The sequence below is a fragment of the Stigmatopora argus genome, chromosome 4 (genome assembly GCF_051989625.1).
Source record: "Stigmatopora argus isolate UIUO_Sarg chromosome 4, RoL_Sarg_1.0, whole genome shotgun sequence".
NCBI lineage: Eukaryota > Metazoa > Chordata > Actinopteri > Syngnathiformes > Syngnathidae > Stigmatopora > Stigmatopora argus.
The window spans coordinates 930,235-949,400 of NC_135390.1; the positions used below are offsets into that span (position 1 = coordinate 930,235).

General features: G+C 40.9%; 1 protein-coding gene across 7 annotated transcripts in view; it reads right to left on the minus strand.

The window, feature by feature from the left end:
• Nucleotides 1–19,166, minus strand: part of ano10a (anoctamin 10a) — a 165,342-nt gene that overhangs the window by 54,156 nt on the left and 92,020 nt on the right. For all 7 annotated transcript variants that reach the window (XR_013300166.1, XR_013300167.1, XM_077599784.1 and 4 more), the window contains exons 11-12: nt 16,278–16,469; nt 6,153–6,281 (exon numbers count right to left, since the gene is read on the minus strand). Coding sequence is in view for 5 of the 7 variants with exons in the window: in XM_077599784.1 (XP_077455910.1) it covers nt 6,153–6,281; nt 16,278–16,469 (321 nt within the window). In the remaining 2 variants the exon portion in view is untranslated. The remainder of the gene's footprint in view (nt 1–6,152; nt 6,282–16,277; nt 16,470–19,166) is intronic.

Below are 19,166 nucleotides of genomic sequence, written 5' to 3' on the forward strand. Positions count from 1 at the left end.
CACACAGGCTACGAAACCATCACATGGCCCCTTTCCAAAGAAGCTACCACCATGACCGCTAACTTCACCAAGTTGGCCACCACCATCAAAGCTGGTGAACAAATGCTGGAGCTCACGACCAATATCCAACAAATAGGCTGCATCGACCTATACCTCCGACCAGACCGACCAGGAAAAGACCCCCTCTTCGCTATCACCATCTGCACTACTAGTCCAGCCACGGTCCCCAAAGTGATTGGTGTGAACCCCTTCGTGAGACCATCAGCCACACGCCTACTCAAAGTCCGTCCGGCAGGAACACCTAAGCCTGAGGAGATACACCCAATCCTTGCCCATGTCCAAACCCAAGAAGAAAACGACTACCACCTGATGATGAGGAACAGTTGGTACAGATATGCCGCACTCAAAGCCCATGCCACAACCAATGAGAGTTGTTATGTCTGTTCCCTCATGCCCACTGCCATAGCCCAACCACAGCTATGGGCCAACCTCCAGAACAAAGAACTCGCACACCACACCTACAACTGTATCCTGGGAAATCCGGAAGAATCCTGTCCGGCAAAGTTCGACCGCCTACATACCATGGTCGCGGTGGCATTAACAGCTACAGTCAATCCCGCAACGTATGTCCGGTGCAACAATCGAACAGACTGTTATCCATCCTGTTTCAAATTCAGTGGACCGGATCCCAAGACCCCTTTAGACCAAGTTCACGTCGCCAGGTGCGCCGAGATCAGACAAGTCCCTTCCCAATCATCGACAGTACTGGACCAAGTGTGGTGGCTATGCGGATGGCAAGTGTATACGATCATCCCCGCCAATTCAACTGGCCTCTGTGTCCCTACATCTGTCTCCGACCACACATATGTCCTCACCACAGATTCGATCCCCACAGTCGACGCCAACCCACGTCCACCCACCAGGCGTCAACGCCGAAGCCTCAATTTCCGCCCCCATGATTCAGTATGGGGCTCGGATGTTCCCCCTGAACACAAACACTGGTCAGTTCCTCCAAAATCCTGATAGCTCTGTTCCCCTGGGTAGGAACAGCAAAGAACACCCTACATCTGGAAACCATCGACTACAGATTCCAGGCCTACGTCAACGCATCTGTCCGACTACAACAAGGCCGAGAAGTCCAAATAACCGCCATGACCCAAATGATTATCCAGAACCGCCTTGCCCTTGACAGAATAACCGCCCACCAGGGAGGTGTGTGCCATGGTAGGAGACTCCTGCTGCACCTTCATCCCTGCCAACGCCTCCTACTCAGTCCATGATGCCCTACAAACTATGAAGAACATACAGAACGCTATGACAAAAGATCCGGTTCCACAACTAGGATGGCTTGACTGGTTCCTCTCTGGCTCATGGACACAGACTCTTTTGAAAGCCCTAGTACCATTCGTAACTGTTATTGCTCTCGTGCTCGTTATCCTAACCTGTTGTTTACCCTGCTTCTCAGCTTTGATCAAACGTACCATTAATGCCACAGTCGAACGTACCATGATTGTTGAAACCCAGCTAATGCTAACTCGTGTACACATGCAACAATCCGTACCCCAATCTGACCCTGATGGTGTGCTACTTTCTGACACTGATTAATATGTCTTTCCTATTCCGAGACACCAAGCCATGAGGCGATCGTCCCAAGCGGGAGGTTAAGGGAGGAATTTTCCCCTCAACTGCATGAGGGTTTTTCCGCCCCTTCTGGTCAGTCTTAACTCCAGTTCGAAGTAATTTGTGAAGAATTTTGTTCAAAAGTAGCGTCGCTAACAAACGAGGTTTTGATGTTTTTATACTCACAACAGGAAGGAATTGTAAGATATGCTGAATTACTCTTTGCAATTGCTGGTTAGTATTGCATCAGTTTGGTGCAAGTTATAAAAGCAGTTGAGTTATGATAAGACATCAGCTTTGCCATTGTTTGGGCGTATCAGCCCACACCCTGTTTCTGTTATCTTCTCTGTACAGCACCATGTTTTTACATATAAATAGAGGCACAAACTTCGTACGGAGAGAGTTGCAGGACAACAGACCGAACTAAATATCTTTGAAATTGGTCTTACTCTTTCTTAACCTGCCTCCTGAAGTTGTTTTACAGAGATCCAGATCTATCAGTGGCCTTGTTAGCCTCCGGAGTGGGGTGTATGAGGGGGTGAGGGACAGGCCGAGATCCAGCAAGGTGAGGGAGGGGTGTGGCTCTATAAGCATGTTTGATGTTAGAATAAACATGGTCTAGAGTTTTATCTCCTCTGGTGTGACACTTCACGTACTGCATAAACTTAGGCAGAACAGTCTTTAAACATGCTTTGTTGAAGTCACCGGCGACAATAAAGACTTCAGGGTGGTCAAGCTGCTGTTTGTTTACAGTCGCTAGCAGGAGGCTAAGTGCCATGCTAATGTTAGCATCCGATGGGATGTAAACAGCCATTACAATGACAATTGTTAGCTCTCTGGGTAGATAGAAGGGCCTGCACCATACTGCCAAGAGCTACAAATCAGGGGAGCAGTGTGTTAATGATCCTACTGTTGCAGCACCAGTCGTTGTGTATGTACACGTAAAGTCACCCCTTGCTTTTCCATGATTCTTTCGAACGATCGTGTCGGTGTAGCGTGCGGCTAGCTAGCGATACCGCGGTGTCTGGGATTTGCGGGTGTAGCCACGTTTCCGTGATGAGAATAATGTTGCAGTTCCTGACAAAGCTGTTGGTATCAAGTTCCAAATCGCCCATTTTGTGGGTGCTGGATCTGGCGTTGGTCAAGAAGCTACTCGGAAGCGGTGCTTTGTGCGGTTGTTTCCTTAGCTTAGCAGCTAGGCTCACCCGGCATCCACGCTTTTGCTTTCTTTCCCTTCGCCGCCTCCGTCGTACTCTAAGTGGGCAGAGATCCTGGTGGTCTCGAGATGTCCTTGGGGATATTGTAGGTTCGTTGGTAATCTGTTGTGAATGATATATCATATCTCCTCCCGAGAGTAATTAAATCCTGGCGGCTGTAGAAAAAGTTTGCCTCGCAGATGTTAGTAAATAATGATAAGATTGAGAAAACAAAACACCAAGCTGGAGCAGAGAACCGCTGCACCCGTGCGCGCCGCCATCTTGGATCCGCCTCGAAGCGGCCTCCAACAAGATTGCTGGTGAATTTATTCAAGGGCTGTTACTTATGAATAGGGAGATATCAGTTGAAAATGTTTCCACTATTAATACTTAAATGACAAATGTAAAAAAGAATACGGTACCCTATGGTAACACAAGAGAAGCCCAAATTGTCCTTTACAACACAATGATTTGAAGTCAACACACCCAGGAGTCTCCACTTTGGAGGAATTTAACCAAGCCAACATGAAAACTGTGGTTACCAATTTCCATCAATATGTGAAGTTTTCAATAATATTAGGAATCACATTGGACCTCTTCAACAGCAACATCAAAGTGACAAACCATTGCATAGCTCACAACATTGTGAGGATAATTCCTTTGTATAAAATATAGATCTTCCTGTAGGCATGAGTGGAGGAAAATTCAAAGAGAGAGTATGCATTCATTCATTCATTTCCATACCGCATATCCTCACAAGGGACGCTGGAAACTATCCCAGCCAATTATGGGCACCAGGCAGGGGACACCCTGAATTGTTGGCCAGCCAATTGCAGTGCACAAGGAGACGTTAACACTTATACCCAGGGTTCAACCAGCCGAGCATGCACGTTTTTGGGAAGTAGGAAGAAACTGGAGAATTTGAGAAAACCCACACAGACCGAGGGAGAACTTGCAAACTCCACACAAGAAGGTCAGAACCCACCTGGGATCAAATCCTTGATCTCAGAACTGTGAGACCAACGGTACACTGGCCCGCCAAAACGTATGGTTTAGCTGAAAAAAGTTTGTGCAGTTAACATTTTTGCTTGTTTATCTAATATAGAGTTAGTTATTAGATTAGAAAGCTTCTGTCTAGCCAGTGTTATGCAGTCACATTTAAACTTCCACTATATCTTCACTCACTTAACAAATGCTCGTATTATCAATCAAATCATGTAATCACTTTTTAATTACGATCCGAATGCCAAATGTACTGTTCAAGCATAGTATTCCATTGTTCTGAAATTTAGCCAAGAATAAAAAAGCCTCATAAATTCTTCCATCGTGTGTGCACCAGTTGTCTTAGACCTTGAGATATGGTGAGACATGAGATATGTGTGATCATATCGGGGGGAGGGAAGTGGACACATCAATTCTTAAGCATTTTATTGCTAAGACATTGTTGGGTCTGTAAAAACAGCTTTAGGAACAGGCAAAGAAAGAGTGAGACCAATTTGAAGGAAATAGGTTTATTACCAGACTGCAGGATGGGGAGAGAGCTCCAACAGCTGTGAAGACAGTTTGTTGTCCTTGCAACTCTCTCCGAATGAACAGTGGGTGAGTCTTTATATAGGAAAACAGGGTATAGTATAGTTTCTATGACAACGACCAAACTTTGGGCAAAGTCTGATTAATCAGTGTCAAGTCTCCATGACAACGACCAAACTTTGGGCAAAGTCTGATTAATCAGTGTCAAGTCTCTATGACAACGATGTTTCTATACTTACAAAAATGGATACAATATGAACAGGCAATTGCAAAGTGACTTTGTCATCTTGTTACAATCTAATCTTACAGACATTTAAATTACAGTCATGCTCGATATATTTCTGGTTGCCGCAGGCATTTGCAACTGATAGATTAACCTACTGTTCCGGCTGGGGCTGGGTTACGGGGCAGACCTCGCTCACCACCGCCAGACCGGCCGGGAAATTAAGGTTCCACTTCGCTCTTCCGTACTGTCCAACCGTCAATTAGCCATCCAGGGGGCTTTATTTTTGGATAAGTGCAAAGACGTCAGCCCACTGCTCGGATTTAAATAGAATCTCAACTTCTACGTTACTCGGCCGTGGCGTCCCGGCCAAGGTGCTCTATTTTCAGACAAGTCCGATGGCTTCCGGCGTAACGTTGCCCGGAGCTTGCATTTGCAAATATTTCTGGGACATTCCACCATCACCTCCACTACCACGAGGCTACTGGAGTCCACTGAGCAAGCTCTATTTTCAGTTTAGGACCACGTTGGCCCAGCCTCGCATTTCTGAAAAAAAATCCCCCTTCGCCCATGCTTTCTTCCTTCCAATTCGCCGAAGAAGTGCTATTTTCAAATAAGCGCCACGGCGTAACATCGCACGGGGCTCGCATTTCTGATAAAAAATCCACACTGACAGGGGCTGCCGGCCACTTGGGAGATAAATTTATGCAGCAGTGGCGCGCTACGCCTTTAGCATAGCAACATCACTTTTTTAGTCACTATCATCATGTCTCATTTTTTTCCTGGGCTCATTATATGCCAGGATGCTCGGGAGGCATTATTTTCCACGGCGACTCATAATCCAAACAAAGACGGAATAGGCAAGATGTCATCCTGCTCGGCCTTTTGATATCATTCTTTTACGACTTCTTCAGTGCTTAGTGCCACCCAATTCAGTGCAGAAGCGCAGCCCTGCATTCCGCCATTTTTATCCCCTCTTCCGAGTTTCAGCGTGAATTTTGACATTTTATTAACGTTTTTTTATATTTAACATAAAAAAACGCGATGTACTGAAGCCCCGAATGTTGAAGCGCAGCCCTGACTTCCTCCATTTTTCTAATCCCACATCTGCTTGCAAGTTTCAGAGTGAAATTTGACATCTTTATGAACTTTGTTTTTTATATTGAATATAAAAAAAAACGCGATGTACTGAAGCTGTGAATGTTGAACCCGCAAATTGGTGAAGGATCACAATACAGAACCAGAATTGGAAGGCTGGTGAAAAAAATAGTCAAATAGACTGAATTCATATAGAGATAGGTCCATGTTTATAGTTCATGATAAATATGTGATACTGCAACTGAAAATTTTATTGATGTGGATACATGAAATAAGCCTATTCCAACGGTGTTATAAATGTTACTTGTAAAAAGTGGAGATGTGATACCGATCTGTTATTGGTTGAGTTGGTACACTACCATTAGCAGAATTAAGTTCCCACAAATGAGGCACTCCTTTGTTTTAGATACTTTGCGGACCTTTGTGAATAATGCATGTGAGAGAAACATATCAGATACAAGGCCATTGCGTACATCTTATATTACCTCAATAGCCACTGTCCACAGCATGAGATGCATTTCTGAGTTGGGAAAGTAAGCTCTGACTTCAGAAGACATGCCAATAATTGCACAGTTGGTCACGATAGCAATGACACTCATGGCTTCAAAGGCAAGCTAAACACAAGGAGAGGGAGGGGGGCAATTATTATGATGATTTTTGTCCTTACTTGTGCTTTTGGGTTGAATTTTTTTGACTAATTGAAATATGAATCAGTACCAGTATTTAATAGCATTATGACATTGAATGTTAAATAATTTCCCCATCTCTGCCTGATTCCCTCCATCTGGTTACAACACCGACCTCTTAATAAGCCCAAACTAAAAAAAAGTTCTGAATCTGAGTTCTAGGCAGAAGCTGCTTATTTTTTAAATCTGATTTCTTAAGTCTTTCTTTAAGGGGGTTTAAAAAGACAGCTTTTGTGGTCATGAGTCGAAGCTCAATTTTCTCACTACTTTCTGGCCCACCCCTACCCCAATATAAATGTTAGCAAGGACCAATTCCACAATACTTTAATAAGGGCATTTCCGGATTCCACAATGCCCTAAACAACATGGTAACACTATTTAAATACCGAAAAATGAGATTAAAAAAAGACGTTCAGAGCCACACAAAAGCAGTGTTTGCTTCAAGCATAACAAAAAGGGCTTCCGGAGTTATTTTATGTTGGTTAGTGAGACAGTATCCAGTCTCTCTCGGTGTCACACCACCTCATATCAGCTGCACCTCCTCAACTCACCAACAACGGATGTACATTGACTAGTTCCTTGATAAAAATATTTACCCATTGATTCATTTTTAAATTACAGTACCTCAAAAATGTGAGTACACCCCATTTATTTCTGCATTTTGTTCTAATGATATCTTTTCATGGAACAACACTGAAGAAATGACAATTTGATACGATGAAATGGTATTTATTCGCTGTAAAACTTGGATAATAACAGAAATTTATTGTATCTTCAAAATAATTCAAAACACAGCAATGAATGTGTGAAATGTTGCCAACAAAAGTGAGTACACTAAGTGAAAACCTCAAAATTGGGCCCAAAATGTCACCATTATTTTCCTGCACTGCCTAGAGCAGGGGTGGGCAAACTTTTCGGCCCGGGGGCCACATTGACTTTAAAAATTTGACAGGCGGGCCGGGTCAGCACAAGATACGATACATATAAAAAACTGCATCCATTAACAGTACATATGAAACATTAACAGAAAAAAGGACTCAAGTATGATCATACTCATCCTCATCTGGGATTTATGGGGTGCTTTCTTGGTTTTCATCAGACTAAAGGTCTGTTCACACACATATGTAGAGCCAAATAACACCAGAATCCTCTGTGCCATCTTCTGGATGTTTGGAAATTTGGCTGCACTTAATGAAGCCTAAAACTCAGAGACTTTCAGGGAGTTGAACTTGTCACATTGGAGATCAATCAGTTCCAACTGCAATTTCTGTGGAACCGTTTCCGGGTCTTGTGAGATAGGACATGACACCAGCTGTCAATTTTTCCAAAATCACAAAACCGACGGCAGAATTGCTCATGCAGGTCATCCAATGATTTCCTGTATTTTTTCACATGCGGGAGCCTCTTTTAACGCAACCAGTGTGGGGAAATGAGCAAATGACTTGTCTGATATTTGCTTGAAAAATAAAACCAGCTTGGTTTTGAAGGCGGAACTGTTTTTTCTCTTGTAGCTTCACATTCAGCTTGTTCATGTGTGTCAGGATGTCCACAGTAAAAGTTAAATGTTCAGAAATGTGTCAGTATTCTCAAGTAGCTCCCACACACATTTACATACTTTTACTAGGCTAGTGCGCCATCTATCGGGGAAATGAGGGTATTGGAATGGATTGGATAACTTTATTCATCCCGTATTCGGGAAATTTCATTAAGACAGTAGCAGAGGGTGATTAGACAGAACAATAAAGCAAAAGCACAAAGCAAAGCAAAGTAAATGGGATAATTGAGAATCACCAAATCAGATCATTAAGACAGAAAAGCAGCAAAAACACAAAACGAGCAAGAGTGGATGGAGCTACCACCGCCGGCTGCCACTTGAACGGCGCCATCTTGGTCGCGGTAGCTAAAACGGATACAGACTCAAAAAGACGTTGTAAAGTTGGACAACAACTGGAACCACACACAGGAAGTCTTCCACACACAAGATGGGGAACTTCTGCAGACTGTGACCGAGGTAGAGAATATGCAGAGTCACTCTTCCAAGCTTATCCGCACAGTTCCTCAGTAGTCTGGAGCTGGTCAACAGCAGCAGAGCAGGACTCCGCTTCCGCCCTGCTAAGCGCCGACAGCTCTTCCATCTTATCCCATGATGGAATGGTTGGTCAGACGTGTTGCTTCTTCTCCCGGCACTTTTGTCCAGCTCCGAATTTCCAGCGGGATTGAGGTGTTGCTCCTTCTGCTGCGTATTGTAACAGCTAGTCCCATGTGTGTGACAGCGTAGGCATGGCTGATGGTTCCAAAAAACAAGGGCCGTATATGGCCCGCGGGCCATAGTTTGCCCATGTCTGGCCTAGAGCCTCTTAGGCATGAAGTTCACCAGAGATTCACAGGTCGCCGCTGGTATCCTCATCCACTCTTCCGCAATGACATCACAGAGCTGGGGGATGTTGGAGACCTTGCACTTCCCCATCTTCAATTTTAGGATGACTCACAGATGGTCAATAGAGCAGTGTTTCCCAACCTTTTTTGAGCTGCAGCACATTTTTTGCATTGGAAAAAATCTCAAGTTACACCACCAGTTGAAAATCTTCTTTATATTATTTGTTTTATTTCTTTCTTTTTTATTTTATTTTTTTAATGATTTTTAATGTTTTTATTATTTTTTGTTTTATAATTATTTATTATTTATATTAATTTAAAACTATGTCACCTACATTAACATTATAGTCGTTCTCATTAAAAGTTTTATTTTCAGGAATGAAACAATCCCACCCAAATTATTACAAAATTTAAAAAAATTCACACCGATCTATCCCAGACCCTGAGCAGCTTTCAGTTCGACTGATGTTAAAATAATTAATGCAACGTTCATTAACGCAAAAGTCATGTGCTCAGAGACTTTACGTCGGCAAAAGTTGATGCCCCTGAAACCAAACAATGTACAGTGGTACCTCGACATACGAGTGCCCCGACATACGAGCAATTTGAGATACGAGTCAAATTTTGAGCAAATATCTATCTTGAGATACGAGACAAATTTTGATGTACGAGCAGACAGCGGACGCGAGAGGCTGCTCATAAGAACATCATGGGCACTGTCTCTCTCCACGCAACTCCCTCGTGTAATGTCTCTGTGGTCGCAACTCCCTCGTGTAATGTCTCTGTGGTCGCAACTCCCTCGTGTAATGTCTCTGTGGTCGCAACTCCCTCGTGTAATGTCTCTGTGGTCGCAACTCCCTCGTGTAATGTCTCTGTGGTCGCAACTCCCTCGTGTAATGTCTCTGTGGTCGCAACTCCCTCGTGTAATGTCTCTGTGGTTGCAACTCCCTCGTGTCTCTGCGAGCGCTGCGCAGAGCGTTGCATTTTTTCAGTGTTTTTTTCACATTAGTCTGTGCGAATGGCGAATATACTACTTCTCGTTGGCAAGTGGTCTTGCGTTATCCTATTGTGAGGACATTAGTGTGCATCATTTTGGGAATATTTTGAAGGGAATACAAAAGCAAACAATCCTCGATAGGTTGCGTCTGAAAGTCAGGGTGGAGGCGGGGCAAATAGAGCCAACCAAGCCGGAAGAAGAAAGGTATAAAAATTTAAAACAAAATTAGAATTAAGTTTAGTCTAAGGTTAGATTAAATTTATTTTTGAGTGTGTCTGCATCGTAATCCAAGTTCATTTAAATTAGTTTATGTTATGTTACGAGCACGTTGCTGTGCAAAAAAAAAAACAGAAAATTTACATACGAGCTCAGTCCCGGAACGCATTAAGCCCATATTTCGAGGTATCACTGTACTGTAAAAACAGGAAGACTTTTTTCCTCCCAATATTACTTCAACCACCTAACATTAAGAGAAGAGCCGTTTTGTGCTGACACAGACTTAAGTCGACAAAAGTTGAAGCCCGAAGAGTTTTTACTTTACATAAAAATTAGCAACAAAATGACTTCAAACTTATAATATTGCGATTTGAATCTTGTCTTAGTACAATGTATGATTTCATATTTCAATTTTAACTTCGTAATAGTGATTTTAATCTCTCAATATTTAGCTTTCCCTCTGTTAGGATTGGGTTCACATTGTTATTTAAGTTTCGTTTCTCTACTCTTGTTTGTCCCTCCTCTCTTGCCGTTCCTCTCATGGCACACTGGTTGGTTAAACACTGCAATAGAGTTTAGCTCTGGGGACATGCTTGGCCAGTTTATTACCTTTCCCCTGATATTCTTTAGAAAGGCAGTGGGCGTCTAGAGATGTGTTTGGAGTCATGATGAAAGTGCTTTGAAAAACTGGTACTCACCACATAAAAGCCTGAACTAAGGAACTCATCCTGGACTTCCGATGGAACAAATCCCCTGTATATCAATGCCGAATGTGTGGAGCGTGTGGAGTTCTTTCAACTTCCTGTGGGTCCATATCTCTACAGACCTCTCTTGGACAGCTAAACACCATTGCACCTTTGCAACTGTACTGTCTAACTTGTAACTGTGTTTTTTTTCTTGTATCTGCATTCCCCCTTCTTGCTACTGTCACAATGAAATTTCCCGAATACGGGATGAATAAAATTATCCAATCCAAACTCATTTTCTGAACCACTTTATCCTCAATAGGGGACACCCTGGATCAGTGGCCAGTTGATCGCAGGGCACAAGGAGACGGACAACCAAGCACACTCACACCCATAGGGGCAATTTAGAGTGTCAAATCAGCCATGCTTTTGGAATGTGGGAGGAAACCAGAGTACCGGAGGAAACCCATGCAGGCCCAGTGAGAAAATGCAAAGTCCGCACAGGTGTACGTGACCTGGATTTGAACCCAGGACCCCAGAGCTGTGAGGCCGACGCGCTAACTACTTGCGCCACCGAGCCACATGGAATTTTGTTTTATTTCAAAATCAAGACCACTCGCGTCTGGCCAGTCATAGTACGTTTAACTAGGTTTAGACGTCAGCGCCCAAGGTAAGATGGCTGTGCCCTGAGCGAGCAATGACGGGAACGTGAGTTTTTTCATGTTTTATGCAAGGTACATGTGTTTTTTTCTTGAATATTATTAATAGAGGTCAAAATAAAATAAAAAAATGTTATGTTTTGTGCATGTCATGTTTTTATGCGCATAAAGGCCATACCCTTGATTCAGTCATCATTTTTGCCCAACAAAAGCAGCTTTTATGTGAGTAAATACGGTAATCAATCGATCAATTCAAGGTGGAAAAGCTCTGGGAATTTGGAATTGATTTTTTTTCTCCGGAGGAGGGTCACGATGGCGAGCGCCTGGTGGCCGGGCCTACATCCATGGGCCCCGGCCGGGCACAGCCCGAAGAGGCGATGTGGGTTCCCCCTCACATGGGCTTACCACCTATGAGAGGGCCCAAAGAGGTCGGGTGCGTTGAAAGCTGGGCGGCAGCCAAAGGAGGGATTCTTGGCGATCCGATTCCCAGCTTCAGAAACTGGGTCTTGGGACCTGGAATGTCATCTCTTTGGTTGGGAAAGAGCCTGAACTAGTGCGGGAGGTCGAGAAATTCTGGCTTGATGTAGTCAGGCTCACCTCTACACACAACTTGGGTTCTGGTACCACTCCTTTGGAGCTGTGTGTCGTGACCGAAAGAACGAGATCCTGGATACAAGCGGCTGAAATTAGTTTCTTCTGGAGCATGTCTGGACTCTCCCTTAGAGATAGGGTGAGAAGCTCGGTCATCGGGGAGGGGCTCGGAGTAGAGCCGCTGGTCCTCCGGATCGAGGAGCCAGATGCGTTGGCTCGGGCATCTGATCAGGTGCCCCCTGGATGCCTCCTTAGAGAGGTGTTCCGGGCACCTCCCATTGGGAGGAGGCCGCGGGGCCGACCTTGGACATGCTGGAGAGACTATGTCTCTCCCTGCTAGCCCAGATACGCCTTGGGGTCCTCCCAGAAGAGCTAGATGAAGTGGCTGGGGAGAGGTAAGTCTGCGCCTCCCTGCTGAAGCTGCTGCCCCCGCGACCCGACTTCGGATAAGCAGAGGATAAGATGAGATAGAATCAATCTCTAAAATTGCCAATAAGCCCCTTTCCGGGATGGCAACAACAAATTATGGCAGGAATATTTTATCAAACTAAACTTTAATGAAAACGCAGTGGCAAAATCCAAATTTGAAACTTAAGGTGTGGATGAACAAATAAGCTGCTCTGCGAAATGGGGATTTTGGGAGCACTGAAATGCGGGAAATCCAAATTTGTAGATAAGCTTTCTTGGGTGGAGTGTATATTGAGTCATGGGAAGTCTCATGTCTCAACAAGGATGGTGTTGGGCTGAGTGCAGCGCCACTTTACAACTTTTGGGTTAATTTGTTTTCTAAACATAAAATCTTTTTGAAGGGATTGTTTGATCTGTGCTCCATATAATCCCCAGGGCAATACATGACCAAGGCGTGGTCACTCCCCCAAATCAATATATCCATTTCAAAAACTCCATTAGGATATTATCTGTTACGTTAGCTCGGTCCTTGAGCGTGAAAGGTGGTTGGACCCAAATGCAGGGAAGTAGGCAATGGGCAAGTGCATGGAGTGCTCTAGAAAACTTTACAGTAATCCTTCGAATATTACAGTTAATGTAGACCAGACATGGGCGCGACATTTGAAAAATCGCGAAGTAGGGTCACCCCCTATTATAACTACCACAATACATGCTTTTTGCGCCAAGTACACAAGTCTATTCATCAAAAAGTATATATTTATTAAATATTATATCTATTAACATACCAAAATACTGTAATGTATTAATATAAAAAATATCTGTGTATATATATATATATATATATATATATATTAATACATTACAGTATTTTGGTATGTTAATAGATGTAATATTTAATAAATATATACTTTTTGATGACTAGACTTGTGTACTTGGTGTCTCTTCTCTCTCTCTCTCTCTCTCTCTATATATATATATATATAAAATTGTAAATGCTTTAAATGTTGTACTCAGTGAAAATAGTAACAAATAACCGTATCGGCCGTATTGTCTTGCATTATGGTGTTTCGTCTTTGTCATGTTGCAGTTTTGTGCATAACCCTTGATTCAGTCATCATTTGAGTTACACAGGGTGTATATGCGAGAAAATACGGTACTTTGACATTGTGTCGGTGTTGTATTATCCACTGATTACGCTCATTGCTAAACCCACTTGTAATTGCTGCAATTGCGCTTACAAATTCCTAATTGCAAAAATTGTATCCACTTATTACACAGCCTACTGGTGTCCATGACTAAGATCAATATGAAAGTGAATTAGACAGGATTGATTTGTTTTGATTGATTTTATCATAAAAATGAATTAATATAATAGAGCCGCAAAGAAGTTTCATTAAGGATATTAGATTATGTACAAATATATAATAAACAGGGGGGAATGTCAGGATTTTATTTCATACTATTATATATTTGCTTGCAATGAAGAATACACTTCGCTTTACTCTTAAACTTCCTTTGCTCATAAATTTTAGCATCATATTTGCTTGGAACAAAGTAAAAGCTTTACTCCTTAGAACCTTGGTTAGTCTAAACAAGGAGAAGCCAAAATACCTTGGACTGCTGGAGCGGACCAAACAAAGAGGAGACAGAACGCCTTGCAGTGCTGGGAATCTGTTCTGGGAACTGCACCTGCATATACCACCGACGCTCCACAAGGCTTCCTGACTTTTGTCTGTTTTGACTACAGATATATCAATGCACATGCACACTCAGACGTCTCACTTGTGTTTGCACCCATCCGCTTAGAGGTGAGACGTACATTGTCGATAGAAAATGTGTAAGGTCAGAACGAGGTTGGGAGGCTCACTCAGCGGCTGTTGTCCTGTGAAAAGACTGTCTTTTCCTCTTTATTTGTGCCTGAATTTGTGGATGTCTAATGGTGAACCTGACATGCTCCTACCTCCTCTGTCCACCATCTACAACTCCTGGTGTCTTGGAAGGGCAAAGAGCATCACAAAAAACAATACACACGCCGGCTTCCACCTCTGCAACCTGCTGCCCTCTGGCAGATGTTACAGGACTCTTTCGGCAAAAACAAACTGACTCAAGGACAGTTTCTTCCCAAGAGCTGCATCATACTGAATTTGAGTTCCATATAGGAACTAAACCGGACTCAATTAACAACTTTCACTGCACTAAAAAACACTTCCAGATACATACAAATAATGTTTATACATTTACTTCAGTCTTAGCACTGCAAACCATCTTGCACTAAAACACCATGGTTAACTCCAACACTGTGCTGCTAAATACTTAAGTCACTTTCCTACCTCATTTCATTTATTGTGTATAGGTTTTTTTGCCTATTTATTTAATATTATTTATTTATAGGTGCACATTATAGCAAAGCTTAAAATCCCATTGTACATGAAAAATGACAAAGGCATTCAATTAAATGTTGAACTGACCAGTATGAGAGTAACCGTGCCAAATTTATTATACCTTCTCCTCAATCACACCTGACACCATGTTATAATAAATTGTCTCATTACACAGAGAGGGTTAATGCTTAAAAGGTCCAGATTCTGGGCTAATTTTGAGATTTTCACTTGGGCTGTACTTACCTTTGTTGGCATTATTTTACACATCCATTGCTATATTTTGAGTTATTTTGATAATATAATAAATTTCTGTTATAATCCAAGCTCTTAAGTGACTACTTTACATTGTATCAAAGGGTCATTTCTTCACTGTTGTCCCATGAAAAGATAATTAAAAAATGCTGAATTCAGAGGGGTGTACTCACTTTTGTGAGATACTGTAATTGTTGATTTCCTTCACTGTTATATATATTACAGTAAAGATGAAAAATTGTAGTTTAAAACAAATGTTAAATGCGAGTTGATAATTTTAAAAGCATAAAATTCTGTACCGTTCTGGTGCAGACTGAGAAACACTCAAAACATGGTCTTCGCCTTCAGAAATGTATTCTGGCTCGGACGGTTCAAGTATGCACAATTGTGTTGACAGAGGAAACATTCCTACAGGAATCCTAGCACTGGCAGGACAAGCCAATTAAAAAGCCATCTTTCATGTACTTATGTGTGTATATATTTTTATTAGTCATTCAAATTTGTCAGGGTGGAGGACAACAGTCTCCACTTTTGTCCGATAGAATCTGATTATTTTTAAATTTAAATATGACCTTAAGGACCATTAAGTAAACCACATTCATAATTAATAAAACATGCATTTTCTAAAAGAAAAAAAAACTTGTTCTGGTATCAAATCGATATTAAAAAAAAGATGAACCTCTAGAATGAAATTTTCTCTCATCACACAATTTATGAAAATTTGATCTCAAAGCTACAAATGATGTTTAAATGTAATTTTTATGGTAGGAGAATATTTTTTTTTGTTTTATTGCCTTCTATTGCAACTATGGAAACATTTATTCTGATAAACGGTCATTCATTTATTCATAATTCTGGAACATTATGCATGCAACCCTGTTACCTAAACCATGTTAGCATAGTAGAAGAAAGCACTAAATCCCTGAAAATAGATGAATATCCAGGAGAATGAGAAAACACGTATTTTTCAAGCATTATTAAGTCTAAATGTCTAATACACTAAAATCAAGGCACATGGGTTCAAGAACCATTAAGCGAGGGCTTAAAATATTTGAAAAAGTGCCATTGTGGCAGACTGGTTAATATGCCACCTCAGTTTAAAATTTTATAGGCATAATTCAGCAAAATTATTTGGAAAAAAATGATGCTGTGGTGTTTTTGTGGGTACTCGGACGTTTCGTCGAAAGAAGTTTGGTCCCCGGACGTTTGGTCCCCGGACGTTTGGTCGACCGGACGTTTGGTCGACCGGACGTTTGGTCTTTCGACCAAACGTCCGGTCACGGTTTTTGTGTAGAGGAAAAAAATATTTTGGGGCCTTTATTAAAAATTATATATGCCTATATGAATGACGTACTCACCTGCCAGATCCCAATGTTTGCAGCTGGGTCTGAAAAGGGTCTTTTATACAAATTGCACATTTTGAAAGCATCGGAGTAAATTTCCGTGATGTTGTTCAAAAGAACCAAGACGGCAGCCAGAGGATAAACTGAAGAAAACAAACTGATATAACCAAACAGGAGGAACAACTCCAAGTAGTCATCAAATGTACCCTGCAAGGAAGAGGGACATATAGAATGTTAAATCTGTATATTCAGTTTCATCTAAAATTAATATAGAGTGGATTAAAGTATGTAAGTACAGTGGTACCTCCACTTACGTTGTTTATTTGCCCGCAAATTGATTTTGTAACTTGGATTTTTCACAAGTGGAGACATATTTTACATTGAATTCGCATAAATTGTTCCATGATGTTAAATACTATGCAAAAAACCCTTTAAACTTTTTTTAAATTGACCATATTTGTGTGAAATATGTATGCAAATGTGTGTTGGTAAAAGATAGAAAATAAGAAATTCATCTATTCAGCAAATAAAATGAATAAGAAATGCAAAGACATTTTCTAATGTGGTTGGAATTGCAAGTGGTTGCTGAGTAAAGTACAGTCATACCTCTACTTACGAATGCCTCTAGGTACGGAAGTTTCAGGCTACGAAATTTTTTATATGCAAATGAGTGACTCGAGATATGAAAAAGATCCAAGTTACGAAATCACAAAAAAAGTACCGTATTTTCACGCCTATAAGGCGCACATAAAAGTCAAAAATTTTCTCCAAAATAGACAGGGCGCCGTATAATCCAGTACGCTTTATATATGGACCAATACTAAAATTGTTATCACGATAAAATAAAATAAATCAGTCAATAGGACAACTACGGAAACCAGCCCCCGACTCCTGCAGCTAAATGTTGGCGTCAACAGAGCATTCAAAGCTAGACTGTGAACTATGTATATATATATGTGTGTGTGTATATATATATATATATATATATATATATATATATATATATATATATATATATATATATATATATATATATATATATATATATATATATATATATATATATATATATATATATATATATATATATATATATATATATATATATATATATATATATATATATATATATATATATATATATATATATATATATATATATATATATATATATATATATATATATATATATATATATATATATATATATATATATATATATATATATATATATATATATATATATATATATATATATATATATATATATATATATATATATATATATATATATATATATATATATATATATATATATATATACACAACTAACTACGCCAATCAGCCCGACTCTACTATTTTCCCGTAGATAAAGTACTGCGCAGTGACTGCTGGAATATAGAGTTCTTGTGCGCAACACCCACACGCTAAAAACACGCTTTAAAAAGGCAACGGAAGCAAAACTGAGTTCGGTTGTACTTTATTTAGACATTTTACAACTTACTCACGTCATCATCACCCACAAATCCATCAAAGTCCTCATTTTCTGTGTCCGAATCAAACAATTGCCCAAATGAGTCTTCCAAAACGCTGGGTCCTGCGGTTATAGTTCTTAAGCCTCCGGGAATGACGACAAGCTCCGAGTTATTATATATAATATATATACATAGTTCACAGTCTAGCTTTGAATGCTCTGTTGACGCCAACATTTAGCGGCAGGATTTCTTTTGTAAATACAGCCAAAATGACGGCCAGCACCAAATTAGTGTGGTAAGCACTCTTGGGCGGGCAGATGTAGCAGAACCGAGCCGTAAAATGGCAGCAATCGGGTCAAATCCATCCTAAAACAGCATTTAATGATTAAATACAAATACTGGAGCTCTTTGGACATTAGAACCGAGCCCAGGGAAGTGAATTCCTCGGTAAAATGTCGCGATGATATCGCGATGGAGGCAAAAAACGTCTATATTCGTCCATTCGCCAAATGGCTCAAAATGCTTTCAAATTCGGTCAAATCCAGCTGAAAACAGCGTTTAATGATTAAATACAAATACCAGTATTTGTATTTAATCATTAAACTAACAAATACTAGTATTTGTATTTAATCATTAAACATTGTTTGAACGAACGTTCATTCGGCGACCTGTCCGTCTGTCAAACGTCCGTCGGCAAAACGTCTTTAGGCGAATCATCCGGTCACAACATCATCATTGCTCGCTATGGGCACACCAGTATCACACCTGCCACAAGCAGGTGCATGTCAATGTTCCCTCTATTTTTTCATGTAAAACATGCTGTAAAACACGAAAAACATAAGAGTGGACAGAGCTACTGCCACTGGCTGCCGCTTAAACGGCGCCATCATGGGGAAAGGGTTAAAAAAAAATAATAATAATAAAAAAATAATAATAAAAAAAAAAAAAAAATCCGAACTTTTTTTTAATGCGCGCCATATGATTGCTGCTGCGCAGAGAAGACGAGAGTAGTGCGCAATTGCGCACGCGCGCAGCTTAGAGGGAACATTGTTCATGTTACTCCAATAGTTGACGCTATCGAACAAGAAATAAAACGAAAATAATACAGGGTGGAATTTTGTTTTATTTCAAAATCAAGGCTACTCGTGTCTGGCCAGTCAGAGGACGTTTAACTAGGTTTAGACGGCAGCGCCCTAGGTAAGGGTTAGGGTTAGCGTGAGTTTTTTCATGTTTCATGCAAGATACGTACGTTTTTTTCTTGAATTTCATTCATAGATCTGTTTATCTTTTCTCTATTTTGAATTAAATGACCATATCGGCCGTATTCGCTTGCGTCATGACGTCACAGCGACATTGCGTCATGATGTCATCGTGACTTGGCACAACTTGCATTTTTGTGCATGTTGTGTTTTATGCGCATAAGCCATAC